Source organism: Peromyscus eremicus, chromosome 13 (assembly GCF_949786415.1).
Source record: "Peromyscus eremicus chromosome 13, PerEre_H2_v1, whole genome shotgun sequence".
Lineage (NCBI taxonomy): Eukaryota > Metazoa > Chordata > Mammalia > Rodentia > Cricetidae > Peromyscus > Peromyscus eremicus.
Window position 1 is genome coordinate 61,628,196 of NC_081429.1, and position 25,651 is coordinate 61,653,846.

General features: G+C 43.6%; 2 protein-coding genes and 1 pseudogene across 2 annotated transcripts in view; all 3 read right to left on the bottom strand.

Annotated features, from left to right (window-relative positions):
- Ankar (ankyrin and armadillo repeat containing) overlaps positions 1 to 1,796 on the bottom strand; it is a 67,146-nt gene extending 65,350 nt beyond the window's left edge. The window contains exon 1 of the mRNA XM_059278021.1: positions 1,685 to 1,796. The gene's annotated coding sequence lies outside the window, so the exon portion shown is untranslated. The remainder of the gene's footprint in view (positions 1 to 1,684) is intronic.
- Asnsd1 (asparagine synthetase domain containing 1) lies at positions 1,756 to 4,574 on the bottom strand. Its single transcript, XM_059278024.1, has 3 exons — positions 3,123 to 4,574; positions 2,673 to 2,854; positions 1,756 to 2,094 (listed from the first exon to the last, which is right to left on the bottom strand). Exons 1-3 carry the CDS (start codon positions 4,572 to 4,574, stop codon positions 1,845 to 1,847), a joined length of 1,884 nt encoding a protein of 627 aa, XP_059134007.1. The 3' UTR covers positions 1,756 to 1,844.
- Positions 4,575 to 24,028: 19,454 nt separating this feature from the next.
- LOC131923523 (large ribosomal subunit protein eL39-like) lies at positions 24,029 to 24,202 on the bottom strand (annotated as a pseudogene).
- Between the last annotated feature and the right edge of the window lie 1,449 nt (positions 24,203 to 25,651).

A 25,651-nucleotide genomic window follows, 5' to 3' on the forward strand; every position in this document is an offset into this window, starting at 1 on the left:
ACAGGGCATACTGCTGACACCCAGTACAGAAACCTATGAAATTTAACATCTGAAGGTCAGCTGGAGAAGGCAACTAGAGCTATATAATGGGACTCTGTCTCAAAGAGAGGGAGGAGGGAAGGGGAGAGGGAGGAGGAGTGGAGGGGAGCGAGACACACACAGAAGGGAGTTTGAGTGGGGAGGAGGGAGAGAGAACAGTTATGAAGGTTAGGGTCAGCAGAATACAATGAAGAGATGGCCATGAAGACCAGAGGAAAGCCACAACTGGTCAGAAGCCAAAGGATCTACATGAATTGACAGGTACGGCCAACTTCGTCAGTTGTAGCAGCCAGGTCAGGGGAAGTTAACTCCTCTCAATCATACACTGAGCAAGGAGGCTCTTAGTGGCGAGGCAGAACTCTTTTACATGAAACTGCATTTACCAGGGAATAAATTCAGGGCACAGGGAAGTCTTTGTCAAGCTAATCTGTAAGTCTCCTAACAATTCTGTACTAATAGAAAGATCAGAAAGGCAGATTCCAAACAGTAAAGAGTGTAGTGGTGGGATCACAATGGACAGTTAATGAGGTAGGCAAAAGCTGGTCACAGACCGCTATCAGTTTGATACACAATATTATGAGTGACATGGAAAACAGACTATTGATTGGTAGAGGACCGTTTCTGTTTGTAGTGGCAAGAAAGCAATGGAGTAACTACAGGTGAGGTGGAAGTCACGATGCAAACATGCACCAGGATACAACTCCAAGGAAACCAACTCTATGACACCTTTGCTCTTGGACATCCACTCAACAGAAATCAGAAATAAATTTGTTTGACGACTTCTGTGCTGGGCAGGGGCAGGTGCTGGGCTAATTAACTGATCTGTGAACAGCTAAGATGGGACAAGACAATTTGAAGGACCAGAGAATATTTTAAGTAGTTCTTAGAAATTCCTCAAGTAGGAAAATGAGCTGACAAGTATATTAAGTCTCACTTAGGAACATGAGTCTCAATTATTTAGCTTCTCAAAATTTTAGTTCTGGAATCTGTCAAACCTAAGCCGAGGTTCCTGAAGATAATAGCAAATTGATTTATTTGTGGCTATGGCTCTCATGAAGACTGGGGGAACAACTGTGTTTTTCACACTGACACCAGGTTTGTTTTTTTCCTTTTCCTATACATCTCTGAACATCACCTGAGTATTCTACAAAGTAACTCAATTCTGACACTATCTTCCAGGAGTTGGCATCAGGCCCCAGGTTTAAGAGCTCAGTCTTACAAGACTGGCACTTCAAATGCCCAGTGCAAGTTAGGCCTCTGCTCCTTCTCTCCAGCCATTTATGAACTGGACTCTCACAACCGGCCCCACCCTTCAGAGTTAATAGTCTGCTTATAGAACTCAGGAGTTCACACTCAGAACAGAACACGGAAACAGTCACATGGAAAAGACGCACAGGGCAAGGTGCTGGGGTGGAAGGCAGCCTCCCATGCTCTCTGTAAGCTCATCCTAAAAGCCCCTTCATGCATTTGAAAACTGGAACTCATCACATCTTTAAAGAGCTTGACTGGAGCTTCATCTCCAGCCTGCTTCACTCCACTTCTCAGGTGAAACTTCCCCAAAGGCCAGTTGTAAGCCTGTACATATTTGGGCTTTCTAGTAACAATCTCAGGGCTGAGGCCATCTAGGGAACCCTGCCTAACTTACCTCATGAACCTGATCAAAAGGAGCCTTGATGGGAAAAGTAAAAATTCACACACGAACTGTGAAACCCACAATGGTAATGCAGCCGCTGTTTAATTTTTAGTGACTGTCATACAGTGTTATTACATGGTAGAATCATTATGTCATCTTCTTGAGAGGTTTTCTAAGGTAGAATTTGGAGCCTTCCACATTTATCAGATGCCTTCTCGTTAATTTTCTCCAGTTTTGCAATTCTAGATCCAAACTGCATGGCTCGCTTCGGCAGAAGGGCAGAGGCTGTGAGACCAAGTTCAACAGCTGCAAGGCGTAGAATGAGCTTCTCACCAACCCCACGGGGCAAAGTCAGGTCTACCTTTTCCCAAATCGGCAGGGAATTTAGGAAAGACACAACATTCTCATCCAGGAAAGGAAACCTAAAATTTGTTAAAAAAAATTGATAGTGACTACTATTAAAAAATAGTCTATTAGTGATTATTCACACAATTTAATGGCTAAAATTTAATCACATTAAAAAGGTATTTTAAAATGTAGCAATCATATGCATTACAAAAATATTCTGAAAATATAAATAAATTAGTTGTCTATAATATCAAGAAATAATTTCAAGTTGTTTCAGAGTATTTTTGAGGATGTTCCCATTACACAGCATGTGGTGAATAATTTAATTTATGTCTGATTTGAGCATGTCTACAGAAACTGAACTTTGGGGGCATGAAGTCAGTGTAAAAGGTTCCAAAATTCTGGACTTGTAACACTGTATCAAAATTGTAGTATATAACCCCAACAAGAATTACTCAGTCACCTTAGACCATGAGTGCAAAGTTACTTACTCCTGCTCCCTGGCCCTTCAGCTTCACTCTAGACTGTGGTCATAACTACAGCTGAGACAGTGTATCAGTGCTCCTGTTTTGCATGGGACCAATCTCTAAAGACAAGGAATGTAAAGCCTCCTTTTGTATTTCTACTAAAAAGCATTCAAATAGTGAGTTACCTAGCTTCCTTTCCATGGTCACCAATAACTCTGTCATCACGACCAAGGTTTCTGGAAGAAATGCGACCCAGTTCCATTGCTACTTCCTCATTCAATCCTTCTAGACCAAGAGACTGAAAGCGGACACGATGACGGGAGTAACCTGCCAGCTGCTCATCTGCACCGATTCCCGTGAGAATCACCTACAGAGACAGGACAAAAAGGATCAAGAAAGTGAGTTCTATTTTTCTTATAAAGCCTAAAAAGTTATAGTCTTAACATTTTAGGAAAAAATCCACAAGTCAAAAAATAGTAAAAAAAACAAAAAGTTCAATTTTAAAGAAGTAATATACACTGTATTATAAAGTATAACTAAAATAAGAGTAGATTCTTACAACCTTAAATGTTGAAAGGTTCAAGAGTCAACATTAGGTCTTAGAAATTCCTCTGAGCAAAAATCCCAGTGCATACCTTTGCACAGCTCTTGTAAGCTCTCACAGCATCCTGAGTCACTAACCAACCGATTCCTCTAGAAGCAAACCAGACAGCACAGCCAATGCTATCATCCAGAACTGTGTCCAAGGGATGAACTAAGTGACATATTCGAGCTCTTCTTAGTTTCTGTAGTTCTTCAAGAGGAACATTAATTTCAACAAAATTCCAAGTTCGACAAGGGTTGACAGACTGTAGTTCCTTTAGTCCTGCTTTTCCTGTGACTCGGTCTGGCACCTCGGCATCATCAGGACCCTTAGCCACTGCAGCACCCTGAGAGGACTCTTCAGAAGGGATCTCATGATGGTTTTGCTGTTTTCTTCCTACAGTAGGAACACTTGACCCAGTCTTTTGTTTAGTCACAAAAGCCACATTCAGAAGATCAATTGGCTCATCTAAAGGAATATGACGATCAGCAAGGGCTGCGATCACCATGGAATCAATGCCTCCAGAAAAGAGGATTGCAATGTTCGCTTTGTTATTACAAGTTTTCAAAACTTCCTCTGATGCCAGGTTTTCCTCCCTAGCTAAACATAAGACGCGTCTCTTGACTGCAACATTCAGGACATCAATAAATTGATGGACTACTTTTTTTGTGTGTTCATCTCTAAGAAATATCTCAAGTGTCTCTCTTGTATGTGGAACACTGGAACTGTTCCTACAATGAGTTTGCAATGAAGCTTGAGGCAGCCTCTTATTCAAGGGAGCAATAGGTTTTGAAAGATACAGTTTGTCTTCATTTGCTACCACTGACACAAATGATGGCAATTCTGCTGGAGTCTGAGTCGGGTCATTAACACATTCTTCAATAACATTCTCCGTAGAAACATATTTCCAAGGATATAATTTTAAAGTCACACATCTAGAAACAGCAGCAGAATTGAGATCAATCTGGAAAATTCCAGATGCTGGAACTTCTTGCCACTGGTCTGTAAGCCCAGATATCTGGGCACCAACTGAAGAGAGGCAGAAAGTCTTGCCCAGATTACTAAAATGCCAAAGCAAGCTACGACGGCCAAAAAAGTCTCTACCGAACCATAAGTAATGGCTAGAGGCTTGATAATATATAAAAGACCAAGGACCTTGGACTTTAGAGAAGAGTGACAAAATATCAGATTCATTCTTACAGGCAGAAAGGCTACTGAACATAACTTGAGTGTCATTGTCTTCTGCTTCAACCTGTACTCCGTTAAAAACTTCTCCATTCCATAAGAACACATTGCCGCTTTCATCTTCCACAGGCTGGGCAGTCAAAATACCTCTCAAATGAAGAACATGACCAGAAAATAAACACTGATAGTTAACAGTAGATTTTAGCAACTGCTTGCTACTATTGGGGCCCCGTCGTCTAAGATTGTCCAGCAAATCCTCTTTTAACTCTTTACTGAAGTGCTCAACAGAGAAGCCTACAGAACAGCAAATGCCACACATGGTTCTGTGAAGTCAGGGCGACTGGGTCTTGACTTCGGTTGTTTCTGAGTTTTCTAATGCTTGGTATTCTCTTATTAGTTCATCTAATGTATCTGTAGGAGGAGGGAGGAAAAACATTGAAGTAAAAGTTCAGAGATATTTACCTATTAACTCATGGACAAAACAGGCTACTTCTCAAGATTATATGAGTAGATGTACTGTACAATTGCCAGTAATAATTCAAAATGTTTTAGTGACAAACAATGCTGATATTTGGTAATAGTTTCTTTCCACTGAGTGCTTATTTTGGTCCAAGCATTTGGCTAAGCAATTACATTACAACTTTTAAGTCCAACAAGACCTTGCAGGCTCAAAGTATTCCTCCCAAAAATGAAAAAAATGTACAATGATTTTTCAAACTTTGGTCAAGCTCTTAAAAATATATGCCTACCTTCCTTAGCAACTACAGCAAATACATCTTACAGTTATATTTTTTTATTTCATACATTTGTGATATATTTTGATCACACCCACCTCCTATTCCACCCTCCCTATCTCCAATCCACCAGGAGTCCCATCCCTAAGGAAACTGACTCTCCTCCCTCACAGTTATCAACTGCCAACCACAGCTCTTTGGTACTTCAGCTCTCACCCGTCCTCAGAGAAGTTTCTTTCAGCAGTGGATGACAGTTAAGACCAAGACCCACAACTGGTGCATGTGCAGACATTACGTGACTCTGGAGTGCTCAGTCCAAAACTAGATATCTATATCACACCTCTTACCCCTAAGGCTTGGGCCATAGTGAAAAAGGGGACAGAAAGACCTAAGAACAAGAGATCAGAGAGGACTGCTGCAAGACAGTGTCTTCCAGACATGATGGGGATGTTACGAATATAAACTTTTAGCAGCTGCAGCTGCCTGCCTAAGATCAAGCCAGTCACCAGCCCTAGCTGAGGAATCTTTTTAAAACTGTAGAGATCTTTGGAAGGATAACTGGAAACAGATTACTGTAATACGCACGCACGCATTCATTCAGATAGGGTTTAATCAAGGCACCATTATGAATGCCCACAAAAAGCCTATAAAAGGTTTCCTCCAGCATTCCATACACAATACTGGAAACAAAACCAAAAAGAAAACCACTCACTTTTGCTTTCAGAAAACATTTTTGTTCGATCTGCAAGAAAGAATATGTTGCTGTTTGGTTGCTGCTTGTATACTTTCTGCAAAAGAAATTTACAGTATCAGGACATGATTTGCATAGTGATGCTCAACAGAATCCTATTATCATTTATTCTTGAGCTTCAGAAATATTCAGAACAATAGTTTATCAAATATAAACAGATACAAAGTCACTCAATACTATGTCACCCAGAAATGGCTGTTTGCACAGTATGTGCATCACACCACAAAGGCTACCACAGCCACAGGGTTATGTTGACTCTTATAAATGAGTAATACGGAAACGTTTTCTGATCAATAAAGGTCCTTTACATTACCACATCGGTACAACACTATAGTTCTTTGCTGCCCTCAAACTTCAGACATTTGATGTAATGCCAATCCTTCACTATTACAGATGCTGATGATAGCCACTGTGATTAAACACCTATATGTTTTCATGGTTGTTTACGCATCTGTTACTCTATAGGAAGCCCCAGGTCAAGTCTCATACAGCATTTATACATTTTGCCAACTTGATCTCCAAAAGTCTTGTATAAATTTATCTTAGCATCCAATATTTCACAAATGACAATATCAGAAATGTTGAAAATGTCAGTCATTATATAATCTTTAAAATGCTTGAAAGAGCTCAAAATCATTTCTTCACTTAAGATGTAATTTTTCACAGTAAAACTACATATGAAACAGCAGCTGACTTATGAAAACATCATAAAAAAAGTCATTAAATAAGTTAAGTATTTGGAATACTAAAGTTTTCTGTGGAAAAGGAAGTAATTTATTCCTTGTTAAAATGTAATAGGGAAAGAAGTTTTCCAACACTGAGATGTATTGACATATGCAGAAAAACAAACTAGGACACTTTAGTTTTACAATTAGTATGATAGAATTTTGTAATTTTAGCATAAATAATTCCTAATTTTAATATACTGTATACTATTCCAGATTTCTACAGTAACTTACCCGATTCTTCTTCAGGTTAGAAAGTTCATCCACAAGAATTTTTTGTTCTTTAATCTATTAAAACAAAGTAAAACCTGAAGTAGAAGTCTTCCAAGTATGTTTAGTGAGGACATTCTAGGTAATGGGACTGGGGGCTGTCACACAGCACTTGTCACATTGGACACTGTACAGATGCACTGGCACCCAGCTGGGGTCTGTGGGAAAACAGCTGGCTGGGGAAGGAAAAGCTGACTTAAGACTTGCCAGGTGCCAGTTACCACGTGGCTTATACCTTTAACCAAAGTGAGACACTGTCTACCAAAATTAATAACAGTTCTTTAATCAGTTTTATAAAGTCTTGCTGCAGACTAAAAAAAGAAAGGAGAAATAAAATGAATGTGGGTTTCTATCCTTCCCCAACAACCAGTGCTTCTCATGATGAATGCACTAGACGACAGCCAGACACTCAGATAAGACACATGCTACTGACTGACCCACCTGGGGAGATAAATCATCACCTTCCTCCTTTACATTATTCTACTTTGCATGGTAAAGACTGCATACTGCTGGATCATTAAGCTAGGCTTGTTTGTGATCATCAGGTGAATGCCTAACTAGGCAATAACTCCTTTTAAGTAATCACACACCACCACATGCAATATTAAGAAGCAGATTATTTTGAAAACTCACACCCACACTATTGAGTGTGCACCCTTATGTCTCCACATTGGCAGAGGTGAGAGTTGTAGTAATGACCTACAAAGCCACAGGAGTTCATCTTCCTTGACACTCTGCTTGTACATACAGTGTTTTAGGAATGACAGGCATACATCTCATTTCAGTTGACATCGAAGAAAACTGTGATACAGTGGGAAGAAGGCCACTAACTGAAGACGTCATTTGGGACAGAAAAAAAATTGCAGAATTTAGGACGAGTAATACCTGAAAAGAATATACACACACCCCTCCACTACACGTTTAAAGATTTTTGTCTGTAATTGGAAGCATGGTGGTGCATCCCTGAAATCTCGACTCCTAGGCAAGAGAATAAGGTCATCCTCCCCTCAAACAACAGTGTGTTTGAGCCTGGCCTGAGCGACATGCAAAACCCTAAACCTACCCCGAAGGAAGGAAGGAAGGAAGGAAAGGAGAGAAGCAGGCAAAGGTTCATTTGCTAGGGTCCTCCTTAGAGACGACCGGATGAATGCTTTTGGGATCACTCAAAAGTTGACAGCATATTTGAAGGACACAGGCAGCTGAGGGCACCCTGCGTCGGCACAGGTGGTGAGGGCGGCTGGAAGAACGGAGGCCCGTTTCTAAACTTTCGGGGGAGAAACGGCACAGCCGCGGGCCCCCGCCCACGTCCCCGGGGCCCCAGCCCCAGGGAAGGCGCTCCCCCGCGTCCCACCGCACCTTGCTGCTAAGGGCCTCGGTGTTTGCAGCCGTCGACGTGTGGGCGGGCACGGGCGCGGCGCGGTCGGGGGCGGGCGCGGGAGCGGCGCGGTCGGGGGCGGGCACGGGGGCGGGCACCGGTGCGGCGCGGTCGTCGGCGCGCACCCCACGGCCGGGCATCTCCACGCTGCGCCGCACGACGGGGACCGGCGCCGAGATGGGAACGGCGGCCGGAATAACCGGACGAGGAGCGCGGAACCTCCCCCCGAAACCCGCCCCTTCCGGCACCCCGACCAATGGAGTCCGCACACTCACGCCTGCGCAGTCGAGGGCGTGTGCGGGGAGGGGCGTGGGCAGAAGACTGCGCATGCTCCGCTCCGGATAGTTTGCGGCTGAAGCGGCAATTGCGGGAGATTATGAATTTTCTGTGTCGTTGTCTGGCGGGTCCGATGGAAATAATGATAATAATAGTAGTAGTAATAGTAATAATAACAACAACAACAACAATAATACAATCATCATCTTCATCTCACTCTCACATCCAAATAGACTATAGAAGTAAAAATACCAGGCAAGGTCGGAAGCTGAAGCGCGGATTTCAGATACACGGTGCTGGCGACAGGGCTGTAGAGACTTGGCATGGTTTTTGACACTGTGGTCAGGGCTGCCAGATGAAATAAGCTTCATATGAACTGAAGATGAATTTTGTGTCATTTGTTCCTTGCAATATCTCAGTCAAGTCTGGACACAGGCACGAGAAACTAATGAGTGTTTTTCAGTTGACTGGGGTGTGTACAGAGCAGCACCGGAAGGGGCCTAGCTGCAGGTAAGGGCCACAGAGACTGACCTGTGGGCTGTCGTTTTGTTAAGACATGGATAGTTTGGTAACTAGAAACCTTCAAGGTTACGATCTCTTGTTCTGTAAGTCATTAATCAGTAGGGTGCCTAACTCTGTGATCTTGGCAGTTCTTTATTTATGCACTTCTTGGGTGCTTAACAGGTTTATTAACATCTCTGATTCTTTAGTGAGTTGACTAAAACTTGACATACGTTTGAAACGCACAGGTGAACTGATAATGGAGACAACTCAAATGGCTAAAGGTTTTACACCGTGAGTTAAGCTGTGCATGCCTCTTACTGGTGCTTTGAGTAAATCTCAAGTGGTTATGGAACTAAATGTACTTTAAAATGTTTTCCTTCTCATTGAATTTTTTTCTTTAATTTTTTCTTATTTATTATTATTTTAAGAGATTTTCTATTCATTTTACATACCAACCACAGATTCCCCTCACCTCCCTCCTCCCGCCCCCCAGCCTTCCCCCTCAAACCTCCTCCCCCCATTCCCACCTCCTCCAAGGCAAGGTCTCCCCAGGGGAGTCAGCAGAGCCTGGTACATTCAGTTGAGGCAGGTCCAAGCCCCTCCTCCCTCCACCAAGGCTTCACAAAGTGTTCCTCATTGAATTTTTTAAAAAAACTTTTATTTTTGTTTCTGATTTGCACATTCCTGCTAAGCTATATCACACTGGAAGCAATGATGATTGGGAATTTAGTTTTATAGTCTAACCATTCATTTAGTGATAGCTGCAGGATGGGAGATACATGGTCCTTTTTAGAAGAGATTGGTAGATAATCCAGTTTGTTGGCCTCTTTGTGCCCATTGGATGAGAGTAGCTCCTAGCTCTCTGGGCTGGTTAGTTACGGGTGTTTCTATGTTTACCGTCAACCTGAGACTGAAGTTGTTAGAATACACGTTACATCTCACTGTGTAAATGTCAAATAATTTCCTACTTTGGAACATACTAATAATCATTATTCCTTTATTTTATTAATTAAATTCATCCTTATACATTTTTTGTACATGTACACTGATCACAGTCACCCCCACCCCCCACCAGCCTGTCTGTCAACTCTGCTCCCCACAGGTCTCTCTCATAGTCAAAGGGGTATTTTGAAGATCAAAAAATTAATATCTGTAAGTGCTCATTGCTAGTCTCAGGCACATACTGAGGTCTATATAAGTGTGCTAAACAGCAAATCAGAAACTATCCCAGTGGTTTTTATAAAACAAAGAATCTGGGCTGTGGATTGCCTGGTTTATTTCATATTAAATATAGATCTTCTTTTTCAGTTATTTTCAACAAGGCTGGAGTGTCCATAGCTAATGCTTTAAAAACATATGGAGGCACTTTTGGTTGGTGGGTGGCTTTTAATTGATTCTGATGGGGTAAGGTAAAGTGGGATGTACTTGAGTTTTCCTGCCTGGCCCACAGTCAGGACAAATCTCTCTCACCTGCCAGTCCCATAGCCGCTCAGACCCGACCAAGTAAACAAAGAGACTTATATTGCTTACAAATTGTATGGCCGTGGCAGGCTTCTTGCTAACTGTTCTTATAGCTTAAATTAATCCATTTCCATTAATCTATACCTTGCCACATGGCTCGTGGCTTACCGGCATCTTCACATGCTGTTTGTCATCGTGGTGGCTGGCAGTGTCTCTCACTCAGCCTTCCACTTCCCAGCTTTATTCTCCTCCTTGTCCCGCCTATACTTCTTGCCTAGCCACTGGCCAATCAGTGTTTTATTTATTGACCAATCAGAGCAACACATTTGCCATACAGACCATCCCACAGCAGTGGGAGCCCCTTGTAAGGTGACAGACTGAATCAGGCTGCTTTTAAGGAGTAGAACTAGCAGTCCAAAGGCAATCTCAGTAAAGAGATAGTGTTGGGCATTGTGTAGGATAGGTGGGGGCAGACAAGGGGTTAAGAAGGTGAAATCAAAGGACAGGAAATACCACAGGCTTAAGAATTTTGTCAGAAGGCAACAGAACTCAAGGAACAGAACTGTTGTTTACCAGAAGAACTCTAGGATCTGTGAAATAGACCACTGGGTTCTTATCAGAGGCATTGGGAACCCTCACTTTCAGGGTCCCGACGTGCCTCATGTCTTGTCCTTGTTTCCACTCTGCTCTCCTGCCAGGGTAGTTTGACAGTTTCATTGTTGGTGATTCTACCTCACAATCTAGTGGTTAGAGTCACTTGTGAATGTTACCAGTGTAAGATAGGCAAGCTGCCTATGTCTGATATACTCAGCATGTCTGACAGCTACACAAAGATCAATCAAAATTAGTCTCTTTTAGACTCCGGCTGTACTACTGCCACTGCCTACTTAGCTTCCCAAAGATAAAGGCTGTGCTTCCCATGTTGAGGTCTGCAAGACTGAAGTAGACTCAGTCATCTCTGCAAATTGGCTCATGCTACATGGCTGTCAGTAAAAATGGCTATGCAATGTTTACTACCAGAGGAGTTGCAAATACCAGGTAGGCATTTTGATGCCTTTAGAACATGTAAATGTGTCGTCCTGAGTGAATTAGCAAAGAGAGAGTCTATCTAAATGATACATGATGGTGGCTGTTTCCAATTCAAGTGGTGTTTTTCTTTATAGATAATCCTCATTCTTTATAACTAAGGATTCTTTATAACTAAGGAGGTTTTGGCCTAGTTCTGATAGTTTACAGTAATTAAGTTTTATCAAATCATTAATCAAAATGTATTTACAACCAAATGCAATACTGCCTTGGGAGCATTAATTTTTTTTCTTTGTGAAGCAATTCAACTTACCTGTGTTTGCCTGTACATTCTGATTGGTTTTTTAAAAAAATATTGCTATGCAGTAGCTGTTAGGTCAGTCTGTCACCTTACAAGGGACTCCCACTTTACCTTACCCCATCAGAATCAATTAAAAGCCACCCACCAACCAAAAGTGCTTCTATGTGTTTTTAAAGCATTAGCTATGGACACTCTAGCCTTGTTGAAAATAACAAAAGACTCAAATCTCTATATGTTCTTTTAGTTATTGGCATAGAAATTGACCCAAGTTAGTGCATTTATAAGACAGATCCAAAGCTCTTAATTCTTACCAGAATTTTGTGAATATCTAGGAAACTTGGTTAGATTGCAGGGGGATGAAAGGTATGGAGAAAGATAAACTACCTTCAAAGAGAAGGAATACACAGGCTTTAAAAAGCAGGAAAATTTTCTAGTCATTCTAAGAATTTTGGTGAAGCTTAAACAGCATGTGAGGTAGCAAGGCATGCAGGCTTAGGGGAGGAGCCTGTGCAGAAGACAGCCCGTGCAGCCTTGGAATCAGGAAGAAACTTGATTAATCGAGGAATAACAAGGCCAATAAATGAAATTAGCTTATAAACTATGAACATTGGAGGGAATTATGGCAGAGGACTGTGGTGGTATTGTGTTCCCCAAAATATTGTGCACCCTAATAAACTTATCTGGGGTCAGAGACAGAACAGCCACTAGATACAAAGGCTAGAAAATGGTGGCACACACACCTTTAATCCTAGCATTCCAGAGGTAGAAATCCCTCTGGATCTCTGTGAGTTCAAGGCCACATTGGAAACGGCCAGGCATGGTGACTCACGCCTTTAATTCCAGAAAGCGAGCCTTTAATCCCAGGGAGTGGTGGTAGAAAGCAGAAAGGTATATAAGGCGTGAGGACCAGAAACTAGAAGCATTTGGCTGGTTAAGTATTTGGCTGGTTAAGCTTTTAGGCTTTTGAGCAACAGTTCAGCTGAGACCCATTCGGATAAGGACACAGAAGCTTCCAGTCTGAGGAAACAAGACCAGCTGAGAAGTTGGCCAGGTGAGGTTAGCTGTGGCTTGTTCTGTTTCTCTGATTTTCCAGCATTCACCCCAATAACTGGCCTCAGATTCGATTTTATTAATAAGACTCTTTAAGATTCCTGCTACAGAGGACGGGAGACGGTAGGTAGAGCCAGAGCCCTGGAGCTTCTGCAGTACTAAGCACTCACTATACACAGCACTAAGGTGTTTCTTATTTCACCATAAGGCATACACAAGTCTGCAGATTCATTTCACACACAGTAGGATTTTCCACCAGAACACTTTCCACATCTAAAGGAAAGGTCAGGATCTAACTCCAGCAGTGTGCCTTGGCTCAAATAAACTAAGTGAAAAGGTCCGGTATAATGTTAGAGGTATGGATCAGCCAATCAGTAGAACATGGAGTAAATTCACATGTGAAAGACCCCCCGAAGGCAGTCTTCCCTCAGGAGAGACCCTTGCCCAAGGAACACACCGAAACCACGAATCAGATGCAAACAGCAAGAGGCTTTATTCCGGAACACGGGTACCCGGGGCGACACAGTCTCTCAAGAAGCTCAAGGGACTGGCGCGCCCACGGGCTGGAGCAGAGGGTTTTTATAGGGTCGGGCAGCCGAAGCTCGGGCAAGAAGCCTGGTTACAGGGTTTTGATTGGATGATGCAAATGAGGCCAGTTCTGATTGGATGATTCAAATGAGGCCAGGTTCAAACCCAGGTCAGCTCGTGGTTTCTCCCCGAGCTCGCCACGCCTAGCTTCTGTCTAGGGTACAGGGTGTTTTCCCGACCTTTAACTGAACTCCTCAGTACCTCTCAGGCTTTATTCAAAAACAGCTGAGCTAAGCTATGTTAGGCGGGGAGGCTGGGGGTCTTTCATTCCCCCATTTTCTTATCTCAGGAATGGAATCCTCCATTCATGGGGAAGATTGGTGACGTGACTCGAGTTCCATCTGGTTGAGCCTTTGGTATTGCTGGGTTAATACCAAAGTCTGAACAATGGAGATGCGTCCCCTGATAAATTGGACAAGTCTACTTAGGATACAGGGCCCAAACGTCAGGAGGAGTAATAGAATCAGAAGGGGTCCCAGAAGGGTGGAAATGAGGGTGGTGAGCCAGGGGGACCTTCTGAACCATCCTTCAAACCATCCCAGTATGATCCGCATAGAAGCAACATTCCTCTTTAAGGGCGGCACATAATCCTCTCTCCTGTAAGAATAGAATGTCGAGTCCCCTTCTGTTCTGGAGCACTACTTCAGAGAGGGAGGTCAGGGATTTTTCTAAGGCGCTTAGGTCCCGAATGTCCTGATTCGTGACCGCAGGGGGTGAGCCCAGTATTACATGCCCAATAGGTACCATTAGGGCCGGTGACATAACCAGAGACAGCGCTTATGGATAGGGTGCGGTTACACAGGTGTTGGTGGGTGCGGGGGACGCTCCCTAGACATAGTCCTTGTCCTGACACCTCTGAGATTGTGAGCTTATGTTGGGCTGTCCCTAGACATTGGCTCGGAGGGGGACTGTGAGTGTTAATTACCCTGGGTTGCTATCCCCTCGTAGTAGGGAGGTTGGGAAACCAGACATAGCCAACAGCCTTCCTGAAACCTCTATTGGTCTGGATCAGGTCCCAGCTGGAGCTAGGACTCCAGTATGCTGCGCCAGTGGTCTCGCAGCCCCCTTGGGCGCAGAAGAAATCTCCCCCCCCCCCCCCCCGCATTTCTTGGCGAGGGCCCAGCCCCTCCCATCCCCCCGGACAGACATAAAAGTCCGACTGGGCGAATCTACATCTCGCTTGAGGGTGACGGCATCCCGGATCCGGCCAATGCACCCCCCCCCCCCCCGGTGGGTGGAGGAGTTTAAGGCATCTGCCAGACCGTTTCCCCAGTTTGTGAGATGACCTTATGTTCCTGCTGGGTCGGTCTCCCCGGCAGCCTTCACATGAGAGGCGTGGATCCATGCAGCAATCAACCTTGAGTGCAGTGGGGGTGGTCAGCAAGACAGTGTAGGGCCCCTTCCACCGTGACTCTAGATTCTTAGTCTGGTGGCGCCGGCCCCAAACGGAGTCCCCAATCTGGAAAGGATGGGGGACCACCGGCTTGTCCAGCTGCTCTCGGTAGGCTCCAGCCAAGGGTTTCCAGATCTCCTTCTGCACCAGCTGGAGGGCCTGTAGATGTGCCTCTAAAGTGGGGCTGGTGGCAAAAGATGAGATATCAGGATGGGGAAATTTCATGACTGGAGGTGGGGCCCCATATAGAATTTCAAAAGGGGTTAGGCCGTGCGGCCCAGGAGTATTCCGGGCTCGGTAAAGAGCCAAGGGAAGTAGGAGCACCCAATCTCTAGTGCCAGTTGCAAGCATTAATTTGGTTAAAGTCTCCTTAATTGTCCTATTAGCTTGCTCTACCTGTCCTGAACTCTGGGGGCGGTATGCGCCATGGAGTTTCCAATTAACCCCCAATAATTTGGCCATTTTTCTGACTTACCAGAGAGACGAAGGCAGGCCCGTTGTCCGACCCCAATATATGAGGCATCCCATACCTGGGGAAGATCTCTTCCAACAGTTTCTTTGTTACCGCGTTAGCCGTTTCATTCTTGGTTGGAAATGCCTCAATCCATCCTGAAAAGGTGTCCACGAAGACCAGGAGGTACCGGTACCCATAGAGTCCGGGTTTAATTTCTGTGAAGTCTATTTCCCAATGTACACCTGGGCGATGCCCTCGTTGACGAGCCCCTTTGTTTAGATGAATTTTTCCTGCGTTGACCTGGGCACAGGCTGGGCAGGTGGAAGATACCTGCTGAAGCACCCGGTCCTGGTTTAATAGCACAGTCCCAGTATTTTCATTGTCCAGTAGGGTCTTCATTTTATTCTTGCTCAAATGGGTCAGCGCATGAAGGAACCTCAGCATATATCAGGTATGGGAGGTTGGCATGACCACCCGATCCCCTAATATATAGGCTTGCCTCCGTTGTTCCCAGCCCGCCCCCATTTTCTTTGCTAGCTCATGGTCTTCTGGGCTATAGGGCATATGGGGTTTGATTCCCTCATGAGCTTCCCGTGACATTGGGTATTGTCTGATTGAAACGGGAGTCGCGGAGGCCTTTAATGAGATCATCAGCGGTGGCTGATCGCGTGCCAACCCCAGGCCCCCAGTCTCTGCCCAGGTGCGAGGAAACTCTCTCAACCAGTTCTGTAGCTCCTCAGGTGATTTCTCCGGGGGTTCTGACTCAAACAAACGGTATTCTTCCTCTAAATTGAGGACAAGGATTTGTAGAGGGTCTCCTTTAGGACCCGTGACCCTCGGTCCCTTCTCATCAAAATAGATTTGCGCTTTTAATTTGGTTAGTAGGTCCCGTCCTAACAGCGGATGGGGGCATTCAGGTATGTGCAGAAAGGAGTGAGTTACTTGCCCTGAAGCCAGTTGAACTTTTCTCTCGATAGTCCAATAATATCTCTTGTTTCCAGTTGCCCCCTGCACCAGTGCAGAATGCCGGCTAAGAGGCACTCCGGCATGAGTTAGGACTGAATGTTCGGCACCAGTATCAACCAGGAAGGTCACGGGCTGCCCCCTCCCTGATCTTGAGGGTTATCCTAGGCTCAGGGGGGGGCTCCTGGCCTCGACCCCCCTAGTCCTCCAGACTAAGGAGGTCCACGGTCTTGGGCTTGGGCCGGCGGGGTCCTTGTGGCTTCTTGGGGCATTCTCGGGCCCAGTGTCCCTTCTCCTTGCAGTAAGCACATTGATCTTTGTCTAGGGGTGGCCTCCTTCGTTCTCCCGACCTGTCTCCCTCTCTCCGCTGTCCCTGAGATACAACGGCGGCCAGAACTTTCTTTATCTCCCTATGCTGTTTCCTATCCCTTTCCTCTTGTTTCTGCCATCTCTTTTCCTCACGCTCTTCAGGAGTTTCTCTCTTATTGAATACTTTCTCTGCTTCCTTCACTGGGTCTGGCAACCCTAACGCCTGTAAACCCTCCAACCGCTGCAATTTGGCTCTGATGTCTGAACTAGACTGATAGATAAATGATAGGATAATACCTGGAGCCTGACCTGGATCTTCCGAATCATACGGAGTATATATCCTATAAGCTTCCTTTAATCTTTCTAGAAATGCAGCAGGTGTCTCTTCCTTTCCCTGCATCACATCCCTTACCTGAGCCAAATTGGTAGGCCTTCTAGCGGCCGCTCGGAGACCCGCTAAGAGCAACTGGCGATAGAGACGTAGATGCTCCCTACCTTCAGGTGTATTGAAATCCCAGTTAGGGCGAGTCAAGGGAAAAGCCGCATCGATGACATTCGGGAGTTGTTGGTTCGGCCCTCCTCTGAGTGGGAAAGCTTGGGACTCAGTACGGGGTCCCTCCCGGCGGCCGCGGAGGCGGCCGGCAATGGGGGACAACATCTCATCTTCCTTGTCTTCATCTGAGGTCCTGCTGGTTGAGGAAACCTTAGCATCTGCCAACGGCCGGATCGCGGCCGCTAATGCGGCCGCCGCTGCCGCCGCCGCCGCCGCCGCCACCACCGCGGCGGCGGGAGCCGCCCCCGCTCCGCCGGGTCGCCGAGCGGGTCCAACCTGATAGGGAGGGGGCTCCTCTACCAGGAGATCTATGAGAGGGGAGTTAGGGTCCGGGGGGAGGACAAGGGGCTTAGGAGTCTCCTTGTGAGGGAGCACAGGGTAAAGGGAGGAGTCCGGGTTGAGGGGTGCAGAGGGCCCAGAGACTGGAGGGGGCTGTGGAAGGAAGGGCTTGACCCATGGAAATGGATTTTCGACCAGAGATCTCCAGATGGCGATGTATGGGACCTGGTCGGGGTGTCCATAAGGATTAGGGGCAAAAACCTTGCCCTCCACCTGTAAAATAAGAGAGAGGTTAAAGGATCCTTCTCGCGGCCAGCCAACATTCATCATGACCCATTCGGCCTCGCAGAGGGTGATCCATTTTTTCTTTTTGACAATGACACCTTCATTGTTTCCTCGGGCCTTAACATCGGACCAGTGGTCCGTGGTTAGGCTCAGTGGGGTGGTGATGGTCTGCCCCATGGTGGTCTCTAGATAAAGAAATGTTAGACAAGTAACGATAAACAAAAAGACAAGACAGACGACAGAAATTCGCGCTGCGCGGCTTCGGCGTAAAACCGAAAGCAGAAACTCAGACGGGGAGGTGGAGGAACCGCGATCTCCATCCCCTGCCAATCCGAAAAACCGTGCCCCAGAGGGGACTTCCGTGACCCGTGGAACGTCTTCCAGGGGACTTCCGTGACCCATGGAACGTCTTCCAGGGTTTCGGTGGGCGAAGTCCGAGCTCATCAGCTCCTTCAGCCCCCACCGACTCAGACCTGAACCTGAATTAGGGCGCCCAACGAAAACAGAAGACAAGTAGACAGACTGGGACAAGACAGACAGTGGCCGGCCAACTCACCTCCTGACAGTGGGTCGGTGGTTCCGAGGCAGGGGGTCTCAAATCCCGGATGAGCCCCCAAATGAAAGACCCCCTGAAGGCAGTCTTCCCTCAGGAGAGACCCTTGCCCAAGGAACACACCGAAACCACGAATCAGATGCAAACAGCAAGAGGCTTTATTCCGGAACACGGGTACCCGGGGCGACACAGTCTCTCAAGAAGCTCAAGGGACTGGCGCGCCCACGGGCTGGAGCAGAGGGTTTTTATAGGGTCGGGCAGCCGAAGCTCGGGCAAGAAGCCTGGTTACAGGGTTTTGATTGGATGATGCAAATGAGGCCAGTTCTGATTGGATGATTCAAATGAGGCCAGGTTCAAACCCAGGTCAGCTCGTGGTTTCTCCCCGAGCTCGCCACGCCTAGCTTCTGTCTAGGGTACAGGGTGTTTTCCCAACCTTTAACTGAACTCCTCAGTACCTCTCAGGCTTTATTCAAAAACAGCTGAGCTAAGCTATGTTAGGCGGGGAGGCTGGGGGTCTTTCACAAGGAGTTTACTCACAACTGGTAGTCTCTATCAACTGTAGAAGAGACAAAAGCCTGATGATTTCCTCCTCCCAACTTGTAGTGAAATCTAAGAAAATTTACCTAGATTGAAGAAGGGGAAAGAGAATGGGAAGAGGAAACGTACAGCCTCCTCATGCTTTTTTTTTTCCTTTTGTTTTTAAGGAATGGGGTCTTGCTGTGTAGTTGAGGTTGGCCAGGAACTCACTATATGACCCAGGCTGAACTTATTTAAATGGAGATCTTCCCGCCCTAGCTTCCCAAGTGCTGGAATTACCAGTATGTGGTGCCACACCCAGGGAGATAAGGTACTTTTAAAAAGGGGGAACAGAAAAACCAGTTAGCTTTCGTATGGGTGTGATGTAGGTCAAACATGAGGTTACTGGTTCCTGTGTCTGCACTGGGCTTATTTCACTTGTCACGCCCTGTAGTTCCATCCATGTCACAAATGACAACTTCTCCTCCTCCCCTCCTCCTTCTTTTAATTTGGATCTTCTTAATGGTTGAACACTATTATGTGGGTTGATGTACCATACTTTCTTTATCCATTCATCAGCTAATGGACAAAAATGTTTATTTATGTCTATTAATAAGTAATAAAGAAGTATAAATGTCTCTTCAACATACTCATTTCCATCTCTTTGGATGTAGATCCAGTAATAGCATAGCTATAACATTTCTGCTTTTAAATTTTTGAGGAAACCCCCTACTATTTGCACAATGTCTGTAGTAAAGTTTAATTACATTTGCACTAGTAATGTGCAAGGGCTCCATTTTCCCAACAGCCTTTCAACACTTGTTTTCTTTGCCTTTGATAGTCATTCTTACTGGAGTGAGTGGCGGTCTTTCCATGGTTGGATCTTTTGTTGGATTTTTTACCCTTCCTGGTCATTTGCATTTCTTCTTTTGAGAAACATCAACTTAAGTGTATTGTCTGTTTTGAAGTTGGGTTATCTGTTTTTTTTGCCACTGCATTTTTTTGAAATCCTTATATGGTCTAGGTGCTAATAACGCTTCATCAGATATATAGTTTGCAAATATTTCCTCCCACTCTGAGGTAGCCTCTTCTGTCTGAGGGTTGGTTGTTTCCTTTGCTGTCCAGACACTTTTGAGTGTGATGTTATCTCATTTATGCATTTTTAATTTCCTGTGCATTAGGGGTCTCACAAATCTCCTGTCCATCCCAGTGCCCTGGTATGCTTCCCTGTATTCTTCTGTAGTTTCAGATCTTACATTTAACTCATTAATTTATTTTAAAAAGTAATAAAAGCTGGGGGTCTGGTTTTCTTCTACATGCAGATATCCAGTTTTCCCACTACTACTAGTTAAAAATAAAATCCTTTTTCCGTATGTGGTTTTAATATCACGTGTGTGTTTGTGTGTGTGTGTGTGTGTGTGTGCCTGTGTGTGTGTGTGTGCCTGTGTATGTATGTGCCTCTGTATGTATGTGCCTGTGAATGTGTGTCTGCCTATGGATGTGTGTGCATGCCTGTGGATGTGTGTGTGTGTTTCCATATAACTTTTAAGTTAGTATATTTCTACCTTTGGAAAACAATGCCTTTGGTATTTTGATAGGGATTTCATTGGCTCTATAGATTATTTTTATTATGGACATTTTGACAATATTACTTGAACATAAGTGTATTTCCATTTTTCCTGCCTTCTTTAATTTCTTTCACCAACATTTTATATTTTTTTATTGTATAGAACTTTCATTTTTGTTAAATTTATTACTAGATAGTTAATGTTTAATACAATGCAGCTATTGTGAATGAGACTGCTTTATTGATATTCAGATAAATCAATACTAGTATATGACAACAGTGCTGATTTTTGTTTGTTGGCTCTGTGTTCTGCAACTTTGCTGGATTCACTTATGCTAAGAGTTTTTGGTGGGATCTTTGGGGTTTGATACAACATTTACCACTGTCAGTCTGAGTTCCTCCCTTCTGATCTGAATGCCCCTTTTTTCCTCCTCTTACCTAGTAGCTCTGGCTAGACTTCTAGTTCCATGATGAGTAAAAGTGTTGAAAGTGGTATTCTGGTCCTGGACCATATTTCAGAGAAGGCAGCTCTTAGCTTTTTTTCTATAGTTACACATACTTTTAACATGTTGAGGCCCATTCATTCCTTCTATAGCCATTTTTCCAGAGGGTTTTTTTAAATCATAAAATGACATTGAGTTGTATTCTAATTATTTATTATCTTGTTTTCATGCATGCTATACAAGTGGTTCATCACTGAGCCATATCTCCAGCTGGGTGTGTTATCAGATGCATTTTCTGCATCTGTTGAGATGACCATGTATATAGTTTTTGTCCTTTGCTGTGTTGACTTGTATAGAATGTTTATCTGTTTGTGTAGGCTCAATGATCCTTGCATTCCTAGGGTGGTGAGTCATCTTTCTAACATGCTATTAAATTTGGTTTGATGTATTATATGTTAGGGAGTTTTGCATCTGTGTTTATTAGTGATCTGGTCTATAGCTTTTGTTTACTGTTATGTCTTGTTTTGTTATCAGTGTAATTCTGACCTTGTAGAATGAGTTTGGGAGAATAATTCCTTCTCTTCAGGTTCTTTGGAATAATTTAAGAGTTGGACCACTCTCCTCTTCCAAAGATCTTATTGGAATATGACGTATTTTCCTGACATAGGAATGCCTCCCTATAATATAGAACACAGTCACAGTCCGAACTGACCTACTCTGGTGATGGGATGGCCAAACACCCTAATTGTTGTGCTAGAAACCTCATCCAACTACTGAGGGATCTGGATGCAGAGATCCATGACTAGGCCCCAGGTGGATCTCTGGGAGTCCAATTAGCGAGAATGAGGAGGGTTTATATGAGCGAGAATTGTTGAGACCAAGGTCGGATAAAGCACAGAGACAAATAGCCAAACAAACGGAAACACATGAAATATGAACCAATGGCTGAGGGGTCACCAACTGGATCAGGCCCTCTGAGTGGGTGAGACAGTTGATTGGCCTGATCTGTTTGGGAGGCATCCAGGCAGTGGCACCGGGTCCGGTGCTCATTGCATGAGTCGGCTGTTTGAAACCTGGGGCCTATGCAGGGTCCCTTGGCTCGGCATGGGAGGAGGGGACTGGACCTACCTGGACTGAGTCCACCAGGTTGATCTCAGTCTGTGGGGAAGGCTTTGCCCTGGAGGAGATTGGAATGGGGGGCGGGCTGGGGGGAAGGTGAGGGGGGCGGGAGGGGGGAGAACAAGGGAATCTGTGGCTGATATGTAGAACTGAATTGTATTGCAAAATAAAAATTAAAAAAAAAAAAAAAAAAAAAAAAAAAGAAAATGGGTGACCTGAATTCATTCGTCAAGGAGCTGTGAGTGTACTCCTGTGACATGTGGAAACCTTCTTTTCTTCAAAGCTCAGGTGTTCCCTTGGAGCCCAGCTTTTGAAGGCATGATAACGTGTTCTCCACTGTCCCTATTCCCACCCCTTGCAGGAAGAATGTGAACATTTTTTTTTCTTTCTACATCAGACAGCTTGCCAAATGGGATTCCAACATATTTTTCAGTTCTTCTAAAATGTCTGGACTATTGCACAAGCATTCCAGTCTCCCAACCATGATGGTGCCCAAGACCCTGTGTGCCTGGGCCTATTCTTATAGCATACTGGGCAGAGTTGGCTGAGAAGCAAGGCAACTCTCCAGGCAGCCAGCAGTGGACAGTGCCAAGTCACAAGATTGTATTTTCTCAAGATGCCAAAAGACTTAGAAGAGAGCGAAGAGGGAAAAAAGAAGAAAAACATCAACAAAATCATCTGTCATTTTTTTCCTTCCCTCCCTAATAGGCATTAAAACCTTATTTGCAAAACAGAAACAAAATTGTTTTCCCCAAGAATGAGCCTCCTAACTGGTTATTTGAGTTACTTGATACAAAGTAGTCAGCTGTGAAATCATATACATGTGAGAAACCCTAAACAGACTAACGAGGTTGTATTTATATATTTATGCATTTATATATGTGTATGTAACAATAATAATGAAAGAAAAAGAGGCAATGAATTTGAGAGGGAGCAAGTTGGTGTGGAGGGGTTAAAGCAGCAGTTCTCAACCTGTGGGTCACGACCCCTTGGAGGGTTCAACAACCATTTCACAGGAGTTGCCTAAGACCATCAGAAAACACAGATATTTACATTGTGATTCATAAGAGTAGGAAAATTATAGTTATGAAGTGGCAACAAAATAATTTATGGTTAGGGGGGTCACCACAAAATGAGGAATTGTATTAAAGGGTCCCAGCATTAGGAAGGTTGGGAGCCACTGGGTTAGAGGGAGGAAAGAGAAAGGGGGAAAAGATATAATTATATTTTAACTTAAAAATTCAATTAATTTAAGAGACTAAAAAAAGAGAACAGTGAGCCATAACTACTTAGGAACAGAAGTTAAGGGAGATAAAAAATTGAAACTGTTGAATAAATAGAATCAACAGAAAAGCAAGTAAAATAAGAACTTGAGTTCTCATAAAATATTAATTTACCTTACTGGGGGAATGGAGAGTCAGTAAAAGTTATAAATTTAGGAATAAGGAAGGCTAAATACACAAGATTGGAAAGAAAACTTTTAAATAATGACATTATGTATAATTTACTTGCAATAAATTGGAAAAAAAATCTTAAAACAAAACCCTGTATTTGACAAATTGTGGATGGAAAGAATGACTCAAGAGAAAGTAGTAAACAGATAAAATGAATAAATACAGAAAAACTGAAAAGATGATAGGAAAAATTGTATTTAAAGCATACTAACCTGAACCATTTTTGTTTTACTATTAACGTCTTTCTAACCTACAAAGAACAAATATTTTCTGTATTTGAACTAGCTCAATTGGTAGAAAACTGTGAAAAATTGTGGGAAAAAACTAATTTGGAAGCCTGTATGGTCTTCATATCAAAAAGTGCTTCGAGTGAGAATGACCACCCTTAGGCTCGTATGTTTGAATGCTTGGTTTCCAGTTGGTGGAACTGTTTGGGAAGGATTGGGAGGCGTGGCTTTGCTGAAGGAGGTGTGTCATTGGGGAGTGGGCCTTGAGATTTCAAAAGCTCACACCATTCCCTCTCTTCCTGCCTAGTACCTGTGAATCAAGATGTGCGCTCTCAGCTACTGCTCCAGTGCCATACACACCAGTGCCATGCACACTTGCAGGCATGCTTTCTGCCATGAAGATCATGAACTCCAACCCACTGTAACTGTGAGCCACAATACACATTCCCTTTTATTTATTTTTTTTTGGAAGGTTCTACATTTTATTACTGGACAAACTACTCCCCCAACTTAAAACACGACCAAGTCTTCAGTTTAAAAATGTTAAACTCCATGTGGTAGGATTGCTTGGTGACCCACAATTCAGTATAAACTGTCTTGCCATTGTGTGAATCCTTACAGACCCAGCTTTGTTCTCCTCCAGTGTCTTCTCTTGGAGTTGTACCTTATTTTGTTACCAGTTTTCATCCGAATCCACTGAGGAATAGGGCGATTTTGCTTTTGTTTCTTGGCCAGGAATCACTTGATTCTGAAAGTCTTGTGAGAAGACATGGTGAGAAGCTAAGTCAGGAGTCTACCGCACCATGGAGGAGGAAAGGAGAAGAGCCACATTCCCTTGTATAAGTTGCCTCCATCATGGTATTTTATCATGGCACTTGAAGAGTAACTAAGATACTTCCCCAAACGTATAACTATGGGTTCAAATACTTAAGTAAAATATTAGTATCCTGACTGCATCATCATACTGGCTGGTGATTACAATGAAGTGGAATTTATTCCAAGGCACAAGGAAGTGTTTCCTTGATGAACTAATTGGCAAATAAATAAATTCAAGATGTTGATAGAAAAGATTTCATGAGACTGAAAGCAAATACACTTGCATCCCAAAATAATATTGGGTAAAGTACCATCACTCTAAATATACAGAGAGAATTTATAAAGGTGTTTATAGTAAAAAAAATAACTAAAATTTCTGTTTAGTAACAATTGAGTTACATAACCATAAAATAATATCAGCTGATGTAAAAAAAATTTGGTTCTAGAAGGAAACAATATAATGGTACATTTAATGCAGTATAATTCTATTTTAAACATTAAATAAATTTTAAGAAGTATTACTACATTGATAATTTCTTATAATGATTTCAATGTATGTATTTAGGTTCAAATAATATTTTAATATTACAATGTTTAATAGGATTTAGCAACTTTTGCATGAACAAACTATGCTATTTCAGGTTTTAAAAATGAAGGAAATACAGGCAGATATGATAGCATGTGCTAGTAATCATGTCATTGCAGAAACTGAGACATGAAGCTAGTGATAAACATGCCCAAATTTCATACTGAAAGTATCACCATGAATTATTGACTATAAGAAGAGTTGAATGAAAGTCATTTTGCCTTTCTGTTAGAACTCAGGAGATGTTCCCGAGACTCTAAAGTGATGACACCTATACCCTGCAGCCACTCCTGGCTAGAAAAATGCCTGGCACCTATTGTTAGGTCTTCAAATATTTGTTGAATCCAACTGAATTCAGTTTTGCACCCATTGAAAACCATTTCACAATTTTGTTCGTGGAACCGTACCCTGATAAGAAGGTCAATGATCAGATAAATAGTCCTGTACCCTGGTATCTTCTCTGTACTAACAAGCTGTGTGACCTTGGACAAATCACTAATTTGGGGGCAGTGCACTGTCAGCATTGAGAGAACAAAACTGATGTGCGAATCTATTTAGGATCGCTTATCACATAAGTTCTTTATATATATTTGGCTTTTCAAGGTTCCTCTGTGTAGCCCTGGCTGTTCTAGAACTTGCTCTGTAGATCAGGCTGGCCTAGAACTCAGAGATCTCCCTGTCTCGGACTCTCATGTGCTTGGATTAAAAGGTGTGCCACTACACCTAGATTGTTCTACTCTTTTAAACATTTGATAAAGAATTTGCAAAGACTTGAAATGTTAGCTAACTAACAAAAATCTTATGGGGTGGACATTATC

What these genes read in the sequence shown, in the direction of transcription:
- Asnsd1 (XM_059278024.1), bottom strand. Translation starts at nt 4,574, where the DNA reads ATGTGTGGCATTTGCTGTTCTGTAGGCTTCTCTGTTGAGCACTTCAGT. An exon ending in CTTACAAGAGCTGTGCAAAG is followed by an intron (nt 2,855 to 3,122) that starts GTATGCACTGGG and finishes CTGTCTCTGTAG; the next exon opens with GTGATTCTCACGGGAATCGG. An exon ending in GACCATGGAAAGGAAGCTAG is followed by an intron (nt 2,095 to 2,672) that starts GTAACTCACTAT and finishes AACAAATTTTAG; the next exon opens with GTTTCCTTTCCTGGATGAGA.